Here is a 14135-nt window from a genome sequence, read left to right on the forward strand (position 1 = left end):
GACCTTTTTGTGAGCTGGATGAACCACGATGTTTTGTAAATCACCTCACATTATGTTTAGATTCTCTGAAAATCTATTGCCGTGCCATCTGAGAGAGCTCCATGCACGCTCTCTCACTGTCTGTCTCTCTTTGCTTCTCACCCCCACTCTTGCTCTCCACGAGCATGTGCGCGTCTCTCTTTCTCTCCCTCCCTCTCCCTCGTCTCTCTTTTTTTTGTGCGTATATACATGCACACTTTTCCTCTCTCCTACCTCACACACAAACGCTCAGCTGCTGTCACTTGCCACTGGCTTCTGTCAGAGTTTCTCTCTGATTGTTTTCAGAACAGAAAGTGCTTCGCGAGGAGCGCGCAGAAACAATGTGTCGCTCCTGACCAACACTGTATGGATTAGTCGGCTATTCAGAGCACTAATGAGATTACAGAGTCACAACAGACATGGGTCCTAGCGGCATGGTACCTTTTGTCGCGCTTCTTGAGGAGTGTTTTCCTTGTCAGTCCCTCAGCACTGGAAATGGCGCTCTGAAAGTGACAGACGTGGACCCAGCGCAGGCGGATGCCAGGGAATAGACGCGCGCAAGCTCACCTATGTTGGTTTCGTGGCGGTAGTGGTGGACAATATGAAGTACCAGAAATACATAACAGTGATGCAGATGGCCATGGGAGTGACAGCCTCCAACAAAGACGACTGCATCCCTCCGAAGAGACAGCTGTGGTGAGTATAAACTGAACAGTTTGAGAAGTGAGTGAGTGAGTGAGTGTGGAATGGGAGGAGAGTGAAGTGTGACGTGCACTGAGCTTTACAGCTGTTATGCTCTCTTTTGTTTGCCAAAGTGAGTTTTTGCTGTCTTTTTTCTCATGTTTTTTTTTTTCATTTCTTGTCTCTGATTGTTTTTTTTTCTGTACATATGACTTTTATTTTTGTCTCATTGATATGTTGATGCGCTGTAACCCTCTCTCTCTCCTTCTCTCTTTTCGCACACTAGTGATTGAATAATTTCTTCACTGTTATAACAAAAGCTTACATATGGACCTATAAATAATGTTGTTGATGCTGAATAATTGAGTTGGAGATGCTAATCATTATGTAAAATAATTGAATATTTTTGTAAGGATCTTTTCCTTTGCTTTGGGCTTGGTTATTTTTTAATTTTCATTCTCCAATGCCTCCACACTGAATGTACTCAGACAGCTTATTAATCACATGGGTGCAGCCACTCAAATCCATTTAACAATTACCTCTCAGTGCATTTGTAACATTCTACCAAATGGAAAAACAAAATGATAGACATTAGATAGATTTTACAGCGGTATGTGTTCATTATCTAAATGATGTTTGTGTTGGCTGGTTAAATGGAGGTGGAAGCTGGTTAGTGTTGAGTTCATAATATATACAGACCTTTCTATTTTTATGTTATATTTTACTTATTTTGATTTGTAGTTACTTAATATTTTTTAAAGATCCAGAACATTTCTTTTCCATTGGAACACCTGCTGGCATCAGAACCAGTGTATTGTGATTCCTCATATCTGGTCCTCTATGACACAGAAAATCCAGATTAAACCATGTTTTGTGTGTTATGCACACCCACTTTATTATTTTCTGTTTTAATGGTTCTAAAATGTTATCTGTTATGGAATGCAGTGAGTAAATGAACTTCATATTGATAAATGTAAGGGAGGGAGGTGAATACTGTGAGGTGATCAAGAAAAAGAGATTTCATCCTGCACTTATGTTATCGGTTTCATTATATTGTTCCATATAATATATATATATATATATATATATATATATATATATAATTCTAATTCTAATTCTAATTTATAATAATTCTAATTCCATTTTTATTTTGTCACTTGTGGTCTCCTCAAAAGACTCATGGGGTGTTATGAGTTGGCAGCCCCACCTCCTCATCAGCACAGCAGTTGTGTGCATTGGTAAAGGAGAAGGGCTTTTCATCAGAATTACATTATATTATTGGCATGATGGAGGCATCTGTCCAACCAGCTAGGTCACGGTTATTGTCCCTCTGCTGCTTCCTTCTCATACCGTGCGGATGGTAAACGAACGTGTTGACAGTGGTAGGCGACCGTTGTATTGCACCCTCCCAGATGTCTGTCTGTTGCATCTTGCAAGCCATTGTTCTCCCACCTGCTTAATGATGCATGAACTCACCCAGAAACATCATGCCCCAAACTGAGAGGGCACGTGGCCCCTCACAGTTTTGAGCAGAGTGCAACTTAAAAAAAAAAAGTAAATAAAATATACAAATATATATATATATATATATACACATAAATAAATATATTAATATAAATCATATAATATACAAAAACGTTTGTCTGAAACAAATTTGCAAATTTGTCTAAATTTGATTCAGCCATCCTTTAAGTAGCTTGAAACTCAAAAGCAAGACTCCCCCCCCCCCCCCCCCCCCCCTAAGGAACAAACTGTTAAAGTTTAAACCCAGGAGCCCTTTTACATTAAACAATGAATGTAGCTTTAGACTATCTCGTGTTACAAAGAAACACAAAATACAAATTTTCGTCATTCACACTTAGTCAGACAGTATAACTGACTGAAATGTCATGTTTTACCTGACTTTCGGAGCAAGTGCACAATGTTGAGACCAATTGTGTTCCGATTAGCGCATAAACATGCTGCACAAAGCCGAGCTACAATCACATTATCTAGGTCTGTTAGTCTGACTTCACAAAAACTGGACTGGTACAATTTCAGTCTGACTGCAAGTGGCATTTTATTGCTTTTTAGACAGACTGAAATACAACTTTTAGAGTGCACATAAACATTTTAAAATAGATTTAGTGTCAAACACTGAGTTTCAGTTTCCTGCAGTAGACACAACAGAGAATCTCAGCACTGACTGACACTGATTGCTCTCCAACTCCTCACTGTTGTCGTTGTCGTATAGACGTTTGGTCAGGGTAAAATAGCTGTTTCTGTTTGTTTTTGACACACACATGTTTCCACTCTGCCGTGAGATTGTAATCTCCTTTCAGATGCTTTATGGCACTGTGGGAGACAGATTACACTGGGTTTACTGACTCATGTCTGCCTCATCCCTGCCTTACGGCTCTTGCTCCTCTGCCTCCCACGGCCCCCTCATGTGGAGTATCGTTTGAGGGGTTGTAGGGAAGATTCTGCTCGAAGGTGGTGGTGAATTGGGATTTATCTATTGGGTAGAGCAGAAAAAGAGCGGGAAATAGGGGAATTGGGGGGTAGGATATATAGAGGAGTGGTAGCAAACTTTACTCACAGTTGTTTTTTTGACAAAATGTTAGTGCACAGTTACCTTTATGTTGTTTTTTTCTAAATTTTTCTCTCTGTTCTCTTTTAGCCATTATGTTTTACTCGTGAATTCAATCTGTTTAGTTCTACAGCACAACACTGCGTCCTACTTTATGACTTTCAGACATTTACCTTCTTAGTCATGACTCCTTTATGAAACCTGCCCACAGGGAGGGATGATAACATACGGCCTTAGAGTTTTTGCACCTTGTGGGCTGGCCTAGACAAGGATGACCCCTCTGATCCTTGAGTCAGAGATCTGCTTTCAGCTGGGTTGACTCATAGTACTCACCATATTGACCTGCAGGATAAAAACATAATGCAGTTGTTCACCAAGCTGAACAAGCAACCTGAGGACAATGTTTAGTCATAACAGCAGAAAGTGTCCTGCTTCTATAACACTGTTCTGCAGGCCTCTATCATGTAAGACGTTTCACAGAAACAAAGTAAATTTACATGATCTTTAAAAGTTTGATTTTAGTCGGACTAAACTAATAATTAATCTTTCCATATACCAGTCAGATTTTATGAATTGAGACTAAAAAACTGTCTAGCATGTATTCTACCATCCAAAAATTTGGGGTCAGTAACAAGTTTTTCCCCTGCATTTTTTGCTTGGCCAGGGGTGATTTGTGACATGTATTTAATCCTTTAAATATACTATTATACATGAGTTTGAGCCCCAGAGACAAAAAGTATACCTTTAACGTACTATAAGTTGCTTTTAAGTAAAAGTACCTGGCAAGTGAATTAATGTAAATTGTTCTTCTCCACATCAGTGCTGTTTGTCCTTATGATTTTGCCTTCTTTATTTGATAAAAATTGTGGATAGACGAATATTTTGCTTTAGGTGCGAGTGCCAGGTCGTGTTTGTGTACTGCTCTAGCAGTCAGGATGGGTGGACGGTGGGAGACACTAAGCATGGGCCTGTGACCGTTGTACTGTCATGTTTGATACACGTCTATATCCCTAATCTCTCCATCTGTCAAAGCTGTCTGGCCTACCTAATCAGCATGTCGCTTCCTGTTCTTCTCCTGGTCATCTCATGTCAAAGGTTCACTGCTAAGATTATTTACAGTTATCCCATCAATGTGACCACCCACTCAAACACACAGATTTTCACATGCTTAAAATTGTTTACATGCTGTAATGTTGCTTGCTTGGTATTTTTACTTTCTAAAACTCTTTGGTGGTATTAATCTAGTTTTCATGTTCACATGGTCATCTTAAAGAAGGCAGAGAGAGGGCAAAGAATGGTGAAAGACATAAGGTCCTGTTTGTCCAGGCCACATGAACCTGTGCAGTGTTAATGGTGTTTAGGGATCAGTGTTGCAGATTTATCTCTGAATGACGGGTAAAGAGGAGGAATCATTACAGAAGGGCTACTTAGACTAAAGCCATGTGCTGAGTCTGTATCTCTTCTTCTTTGTTTAGATCATGGTCTCTGCGCAGAAGTTCCAAGGTGCTTCCTTCGCTTGAGTTGCTTCTCTTGAAGTCAGTAAAGGAGATTCACCAAAGACTGAGGTGTCAAGTTTTAAGAATTTAGATGCATTTGCAGATTTACTTTGACCCTTGATGTCTTTGGTAAGTAGCACTTGATTGCTCTGCAGAAAGCCTACAGCTCTTCGTGCCAGGAATGGCTATAGAGCACAATGTCACATGAGACTGTTAGGAAACACCTTGTTACTGAGCCCCTGAATGCTGGGACATTGCTTAAAGGTGCATTGTGTAATATTTAGGAGGATCTGTTGACAGAAATGCAATATCATATACATAACTATGTTTTCAGTGGTGTATAAAGACCTTACATAATGAACCGTTATGTGTTTGGTACCTTAGAATGAGCCATGTCTATCTACATACACCGCGGCCCCATTACACTGAAATAGCCATTTTACACCACCATGTTTCTACAGTAGCCATAAACGAAAAAGCGTGTTTCGTCACTATGTTGTTCTTCGTGCAAAGAAGCTAGCTAAAATCAGCGAATAAAACACTGACACAATGATGAACAAGTAACAATAATATTCGCAATAACATATCATTTTACTGAATAATTAAGTAAACATCATTTCTTAATTTATCTTTGTACAGAAACCGCAACTGGCTACTCTCTGCTGTCTCAGATGACGTCATCTTTTCCTGTTCGGCCACCGTAACTTCTGTTGGGTGCAATTCGCAACCTCACCACTAGATGCCGCTAAAATTTACACAGTGCACCTTTAAATAAATAATAATAAAATAAAACAAAAAAATTTAAAAACCAATCAGTACCAGGGGTTTTCAAACCGGACCCCCAGGGAGATTTAAGGGAGTGCTGGGGTCTCTGGAAAATTTGAGAGAAAATATATATATTTTTTATTATCATTTATGAATTGAAACAACCTTAATTTACATTTGGTTTTGTGGAGAACTAATAGATTGAATGTATAGAAATACCAAATTTCTCTTTTATAATATACAAAAAATATATAAATATAAATATACAGTGGGTACGGAAAGTATTCAGACCCCCTTAAATTTTTCACTCTTTGTTATATTGCAGCCATTTGCTAAAATCATTTAAGTTCTTTTTTTTTTCTCATTATTGTACACACAGCACCCCATATTGACAGAAAAACACAGAATTGTTGACATTTTTGCACATTTATTAAAAAAGAAAAACTGAAATATCACATGGTCCTAAGTATTCAGACCCTTTGCTCAGTATTTAGTAGAAGCACCCTTTTGATCTAATACAGCCATGAGTCTTTTTGGGAAAGATGCAACAAGGTTTTCACACCTGGATTTGGGTATCCTCTGCCATTCCTCCTTGCAGATCCTCTCCAGTTCTGTCAGGATGGATGGTAAACCTTGGTGGACAGCCATTTTCAGGTCTCTCCAGAGATGCTCAATTGGGTTTAAGTCAGGGCTCTGGCTGGGCCATTCTAGAACAGTCACGGAGTTGTTGTGAAGCCACTCCTTCGTTATTTTAGCTGTGTGCTTAGGGTCATTGTCTTGTTGGAAGGTGAACCTTCGGCCCAGTCTGAGGTCCAGAGCACTCTGGAGAAGGTTTTCGTCCCTGTACTTGGCCGCATTCATCTTTCCCTCGATTGCAACCAGTCGTCCTGTCCCTGCAGCTGAAGAACACCCCCACAGCATGATGCTGCCACCACCATGCTTCACTGTTGAGACTGTATTGGACAGGTGATGAGCAGTGCCTGGTTTTCTCCACACATACCGCTTAGAATTAAGGCCAAAAAGTTCTATCTTGGTCTCATCAGACCAGAGAATCTTATTTATCACCATCTTGGAGTCCTTCAGGTGTGCTTTCATGTGTCTTGCACTGAGGAGAGGCTTCCGTCGGGCCACTCTGCCATAAAGCTCCGACTGGTGGATGGCTGCAGTGATGGTTGACTCACTACAACTTTCTCCCATCTCCCGACTGCATCTCTGGAGCTTAGCCACAGTGATCTTTGGGTTCTTCTTTACCTCTCTCACCAAGGCTCTTCTCCCCCGATAGCTCAGTTTGGCCGGACGGCCAGCTCTAGGAAGGGTTCTGGTCGTCCCAAACGTCTTCCATTTAAGGATTATGGAGGCCACTGTGCTCTTAGGAACCTTAAGTGCAGCAGACATTTTTTTGTAACCTTGGCCAGATCTGTGCCTTGCCACAATTCTGTCTCTGAGCTCTTCAGGCAGTTCCTTTGACCTCATGATTTTCATTTGCTCTGACATGCACTGTGAGCTGTAAAGTCTTATATAGACAGGTGTGTGGCTTTCCTAATCAAGTCCAGTCAGTATAATCAAACACAGCTGGACTCAAATGAAGGTGTAGAACCATCTCAGGGATGATCAGAAGAAATGGACAGCACCTGAGTTAAATATATGAGTGTCACAGCAAAGGGTCTGAATACTTAGGACCATGTGATATTTCAGTTTTTCTTTTTTAATAAATGTGCAAAAATGTCAACAATTCTGTGTTTTTCTGTCAATGTGGGGTGCTGTGTGTACAATAATGAGAAAAAAAAAATGAACAAATGATTTTAGCAAATGGCTGCAATATAACAAAGAGTGAAAAATGTAAGGGGGTCTGAATACTTTCTGTACCCACTGTATATACTTGAAGAAAGGAAAATGTACACTTATTGATAAATCATTTTTAGATTATATTTGAATCATTAGTTTTGGCTTTAGTACAATGCCAATATAAAATCCAGTCATTTTAATTTCTTATTGTAATTTCATAGTGTATAAATATGTCTATATACTTGAAAGTAGCCTATGTAGCAGCCTTGTAAATTTTACATAGAAAATGCAGAGAATATCAGACAGATATGATGAGGTTAGTCAGTGCTCTTTCGCTGTTTTATTGGACCTGAAACTGGACTCGGACACTTGAGTCTCACTTGTCTGCTTTCATCTGAGAAAGATTTGATGACTGTTAGTATCCTCAAGACACTCTCTTGTCTTAGGTTACATTTACTCGACAACAATGTACTAAAATCGCAAACATTTTTCCTTTGCGTTTTTCGCATACAGATGACAACGTTGTCAAAATGATCCCCGTTCACACACACACCGATTCGCGAAAATGACAAAAAATGCTGTATTATGCTGGCAGGCCAGTAGGTGGTGATGTCACTTACTTGTAAAGAAAAACTGAACGCGTAATACGCATGCGCACAATGTCACTATTTTCACAAATTTGTGTTTTTGTAGTACACACAAAGACGACAACAGTATCGTTTTCATAAACTTGCACTTTGAATCCCTTTTTCAAAAGTTTGTGTTTTCAGGCTCCCAAAATATTGTGGAAACGGCCCCTAAGTTATGTAGTTTAGCCTTAATTTTCTCAGCTCGCGACCAGCACACACCCAAGCGCCGTCTTGTATTCGCTCATATCAGGTGCTGTGTACATCATGTGCTGTTCTGATACAAATACATCAAAGCTCCTTGCCCTCACCTTGGCATCCTATTGAATGAATATATCCTAACAAGGTGTCACAATCACTGAACTGAGTAATGGATCTACATTGTGCAAGGTCTCTGCTCTTCCGACCATGCAATGTCATGCAGCGTGGCCTTGCTAGGTTATCTGTTTGCGCTGAACCCTCACATGAGCACATGGCTTCTGTTGGAGCATGTTCCGCATTACATGAGTTATCGCACATCCTGGGCAGTGGGCTATTTTAAACGTACACATATGACTATAAATATGATTCCGTATCAATATATTGATATTGACTATGAGCCAGTCAGATTTAGTTTCATCTCATAACTGTGTTGATTCATGTCGGATATACATTCAACTGATTTGTTTACTTTTAGCAAATGTATATTATTTATTCATAAATTATTACATATTTAAATAAAAGATTAAGATAGTTATAATTTATAATACTTTTCATACGATTATTAATTGTATGTATATGATATTATATGTAGTATTTTTTTATTAAAATATATATTATACATTAAATGTATTTGTGAGAATATATTAAATAATATATGAATTAAAATAAAAAAATACACATTTAACACATTATTTTAATTAATTAATTAGTTAATTTAAATATAAATTAATATTATTTATTATATATTTTAAAAGATTTACTATATACAGACATAAACAAATATATAATATTCAGTTTATGTGTGTGGTACAGTAATCCGTGTTTGCCAGATCTCCCAGTGCCAGTGACCTGTTAAAACACTGAGCTAGAAGAATTGCTATTTCTAGGCAAGACTTCATGCAACATTCATGAAGCTCACCTCTTTGAGTCGTCGTGAGGAGTGTTTTTCCTTTTGACGGAAATGCTCTGTTTGCTGTGAAGTTGAGAGGGGTGGATAAACAGGGCAGACTGCTTAATATTTTAGTGCATTACTCTTAAGGGCCAAGGAAAGGACACTTCGGCAGCCGCAGCTTAGACATTTTTCACTTTGCACCGTAATGTTTTAGAGCCACAAAACCGTGTGATAAATGCTCAGCATTTTACGGTGTATTTTTACCCAACACTACTCCTGTTTGGGGATTTGCTCTCTGGCCTTGTGTTACTTTGCACCTTGTCTTAACCAGACGTGATAAAGCAACAAGTGGTAAAAGGTTCCACTTCCATGTTAATCTGAGTTTTTTGAATTTTTTAATGCCAGGGACCCCCAGGAATTTCTAAAATATAAAGACAGCTATATATGTTTTCAGCTATATACAGACCTATTTCTGAAATTATAAGACAATATGTTTCCAAAATTAAATGATTAGGTTTTGTATGTCATTGTACGAAAGCTAAAATAAATGATTACAAATTTTTATACATTTTATTATACCGTAACCGATATTATATAGAAACATTTTCAATGCTATTTTTTATCTTTGAAGTAGTTGTTTGATTGGTTTTCCAAACAGTTACACCATGTCTACACCGGAGGAGGAAGAAGCTGTCCACACGTTGTAAATCCATTTGTTCTTCGTGTCAGAAGAAGTGTGTTTGCTTGAAATGCGTCAGAAGTCGAACTAGGCATTATACAATACAATACAATACAATTTTATTTGTAAAGCACATTTAAAACAACCGAGGTTAGCCAAAGTGCTGGACACTGACATAATTTTTCACTGGCACAAAACACAGTTAAACAAGTGACAGACTAGAAAATTAAAATGCAGAAAATAACTCTCAGGCTGGTTTAAAAGCCAATGAATAAAAGTGAGTTTTAAGTCGTGATTTAAAAATGTCAAGGCTGGGAGCTACTCTGACACGCATAGGCTGATCATTCCACAGCCTAGGGGCCACGACTGAAAATGCTCGATCTCCCCTATTTTTAAGTCATGTTCTAGGAACAAATAAGAGTAGTTGGTCAGCGGACCTCAATGACCTCAGAGGAGCATGCATCTTCAGTAGATCATCTATGTAAGCTGGGGCAAGACCATGAAGCATTAGTTTACTGTCAGGAATTTGTCGTGCCGTGTCACTGATTTCGCATTGCACCGCTAACATCTGGTGTAGACACGGTGCTATACTTGTGTTGCTGTATGTGAATACATTATGAATTATTGTAGTTCAATTCTTCCACTCTTGTACTGCAGAAGGTTTAAGCTTCTGCCTACAGTGTGTGAATGAGTCCCCAGAATGACAGAGAAAGTGTGTGTTTGTTTGTGTGTGTGTGTGTGTGAGAGAGAGAGAGAGAGAGAGAGAGAGAGAGAGAGAGAGAGAGAGATGAGAAAAGTGAGAGAGTGAGCTTGGTGGCAACAGAAGCTGGTCCAGATTGAATGCGGTGCTCTTGGGTTTAGTGCAAATCCTCTAGGGATCGTGGGCAGTGTGGAGGTCACAGGAGAGAAGCCCATCTCTGGTGCTCTGCCTGCCAATCAGAGGGATTCACAGCAGCAAATGGGATCCAAGGCTCTCACTTTGGCCAGACTGCTCTCTGGTTTGGGGAATGAATTGTTGAGCATGCTTTGCCAGGGAGCAAGACAGCACGTGTATCAGCCAGACCACCATGTAAAAATGAGAGGAAACGGACAGCAGGACCTCTGTCACTCCGCCTGTCTGGCTTTTAGGAAAAGAAGCTGGCTATAGAGAAATCCACAATTGCAGTGGCCTGTTTGTTTGGGTTTAGTTTTTTCTGTTCAAAAACCACTTTAACAACATCTGGCCCACATGTAGAGAGACCAACATTTTTTCATTTTTAATTTTATTTAAAATTTAAATGTATTTCAATAATGGTAAAGCTGTCTCTGTGAACAACTGAACAAAAATATGTAATATATATACATACATAGTAGTATAGTAGTATTGTCATGCTGTATAATAGTTAATAGTTAGATTTTTTTAAATTCATTTATGTAATCAAATAGAGAAAAGCCAATCAGATGCTCATAAATCAGATAAATGCAGTTCAAGAAAATAATTGTCTTTATTTTACTGAAAGGCATCCATAGACTCGTGAACAACATGGATCCTCAATGCTTTATTTTTGGTGGCGCTTTACTGTGGAGCAGTTTTAAGGACTTCATAATGAGATTCTCCTGTTCTCATGGTGTGTGTGCACTTCAGACACTCTTGTCTCTATAGTTTGACAAGAGACAGCAGTAGGAAAATCAAACTGGAAGGTGATACTCATTCCTAAAGGCCGCAGGGGTTACATAAATCACCCAATGACATGACTAAAACAAATCTCCCTCTGGCTTTTCCCTCAGGATCAACTGCTTACAGTAGCTCTATGGATTTTGGCCCAAACAGAGAAAAAGTAGGAGAGAGAATCGGTACTCATATTTTCTATGATATTTTGTTCTCTAAAATAGATGTAGATTTTTTGGGCAAAATCGTAAGTCTGATCATTTGGAAAAGTAATAGCACGCTTCCTCATTGATAAGATCTCATTCATGTCCTTAGCAGTTTGCACAAACAGTGCTGCATGCTCTTACGTACCAAAATGTAATACTTAGGATTAGCGGTTGTTTAAATCCCTTACCTTAAGTATGATCAGTAGTAATAGTGATGCTTGCCTTAGCAAGCTCCACTAATTACTGAGACAGCCGATTTTTATGGGAGTATTAAAGCTATCATGAGCAATATGTCCTGAGGGTTTAATTGCTCCTTGCACTAATTCACGCTGGCGGACACCTCCTGTGAGAGAAGAGATATCCATATGGGTGTGAGAAATATTTCTCAAATCTTTGATGCATGCACATTATACAGAGTTTAATACAGAGTCTTACACAGAGTTTAAAAAAAAAAACAGTCAAGCTATCCTAGTGGTGAGAGTAGAGTTACGTAAGAACCTTTTATGATAAGCTTTGCTTTTAGTTGGGCGAATTAGGGTAATCAGGGACTAGTGATGACACCGAAGCTCTGATGTGTACAGTTCTTGCACCATCAAATAAACTGCAGAAGATGTGCCTAATTTACACTGTGAAATCTTATGACTACACTATATAACTTGCAGTTAGGTAGGCATTCCTGTGCAGTAGCTCAAACAGTGCATGACTAGCAAAACTAAAGTGGTTTGCATTCCTTGGGAATTTTTTGAACGATATGCTCACATAGGCTGCATTATTTGATAAAATATACAGTAAAACAGTAATATTGTGAAACATTAGACTTAAAATGCATTGTATTGGCTATATGGCAAAGCTGAATTTTCACATGATCCTTCAGAAATCATTCTAAAATGTTGATTTGGTGCTCAAGAAACATATCTTAACATTATCAATGTTGAAAACAGATTAATTTTAATGAATAGAAAAATCTTTTTTTAATATTCTAAATGTATTTTATACTGCTTTTTACTGATTATGTGCTAATGTCTGTCCACTGCAGGGTGCCACCTGGATCAGATGCCCCTGCTGCCTCTGCTGCGACGGCACCTGCTGCGGCTGCGAGTCAGGGAAAACCATCACTGCGCAGGATCAAGGGCCGCATCCACAGAAGCAAGAGCCTAGACAGCATAGATCTCCTGGACTGCAATGTGAGTCGTTTCAGTGCGTGCAGAGATGATGTCATTCAGTCGTTTGTTTTTCACAGGCGGAGAGGGAACTTCTATTGAGCCTGTGCTGAGAAAGTGTCATCAGCTTAGCTTGTTTGGGATGGAATAATTGAGTTACAATTGCCTCCATTTTGCTCGATGAATTTTGCAAATTATAGAAGGATTGCGATGGGGCTTCTGATTTTCATGTGCATTTATGTAATCTTGATACTGTCACACAGATCAAATGCATCTTTTACTTTCCACTATATTCAAATGTAATCTTTAAACCTAAAGTTACCATAACCAAATCTGTCTTGAAATAATGCTGCATTTCATTTAAATTGTGGCAAAGTGACACTTAAAGTAACAGTTAATCCAAAAATGAATATTTTGCAATTCATTTATTTACCCTCATGTCGTTCTAAACCTGAATGACTTTGTTTTTTCTGAGGAACACAAAAGACAATTACAAAAAATGGGAACTGAGGCCTTCAAACTAAAAATGTATATAAGTATACTCTATAAAAGTATAAAATATGTGGTCCATACAACTATAGTTCACAAAGTTTAAGTCTTCTGAAGTTTTGCACAAGCTTTGGAAGACGTGCAGACTGAAATTTAAGTAGTTATTTTCTGATACTCCTCCCCATCCGTGGGCTGTAAACAGTTGTGAACAGATCGAGTCATGCCAAATAGAGAAAGGAATTTCAATTTAGGATTCAGTGAATAATGTTCCCCACAAAAAGTTGTCATATCGCTTCAGAATATAGTGCATGTGGATGACTTTTATGATTGTTTTAGGATGCTTTTGCATGCTTTTTGAAGCTTGAAAGCCTTTGTAATCATATGGAAAAAAGTCACCAGTGACAATCTTTATATATATTTCTCCTTATTTGTGCTTCAGAAAATAGAAAAAGGCACACGATTTGGAACAACACAGGGGTAAATAAATAACGGCAGAACGTTTATTTTTGGGCAAACTGTTTTTTTAAAAGCAATCTTAAAATAATCCATCCTAACCTAAATATAAGTGTTTGATCATGACTGTGTTGTCAGTGTACTCACTGTTCCCGTGTCCCGAGGTGCTGTGAAATATAGATGTAGATAGAAATTCTTTCTTATTCTTCCCTCCTGAGATTTCCTTAACACAAGAGTCTAGTTTTTGTATTCAATTTGAGATGTTCACTTGTATCAGAACAAAGCATAACAAAGCACTGCATCGTTCGATAACTTACGGCTACATGTCTAAATTAAATGGAGCAGTGGGGAAAATGGCTTCTGGACATAACTGACCTCGCCACCATTAACAGGCCACCAGCTCACTGACTCTTGCTGACTATCTTGCACCAGTCCATCAGGTCTGCATGACATCAAATCTCATGAAT

General features: G+C 38.6%; 1 protein-coding gene across 7 annotated transcripts in view; it reads left to right on the top strand.

Annotated features, from left to right (window-relative positions):
* Positions 1-255: 255 nt before the first annotated feature.
* Positions 256-14135, top strand: part of tjp1a (tight junction protein 1a) — a 123943-nt gene continuing 110063 nt past the window's right edge. For all 7 annotated transcript variants that reach the window (XM_084405713.1, XM_084405714.1, XM_084405711.1 and 4 more), the window contains exons 1-2: positions 256-714; positions 12603-12750. In XM_084405713.1, coding sequence (XP_084261839.1) covers positions 620-714; positions 12603-12750 — 243 coding nt within the window. In that variant the 5' untranslated portion in view covers positions 256-619. The remainder of the gene's footprint in view (positions 715-12602; positions 12751-14135) is intronic.

Source organism: Rutilus rutilus (assembly GCF_951802725.1).
Source record: "Rutilus rutilus genome assembly, chromosome: 3".
Lineage (NCBI taxonomy): Eukaryota > Metazoa > Chordata > Actinopteri > Cypriniformes > Leuciscidae > Rutilus > Rutilus rutilus.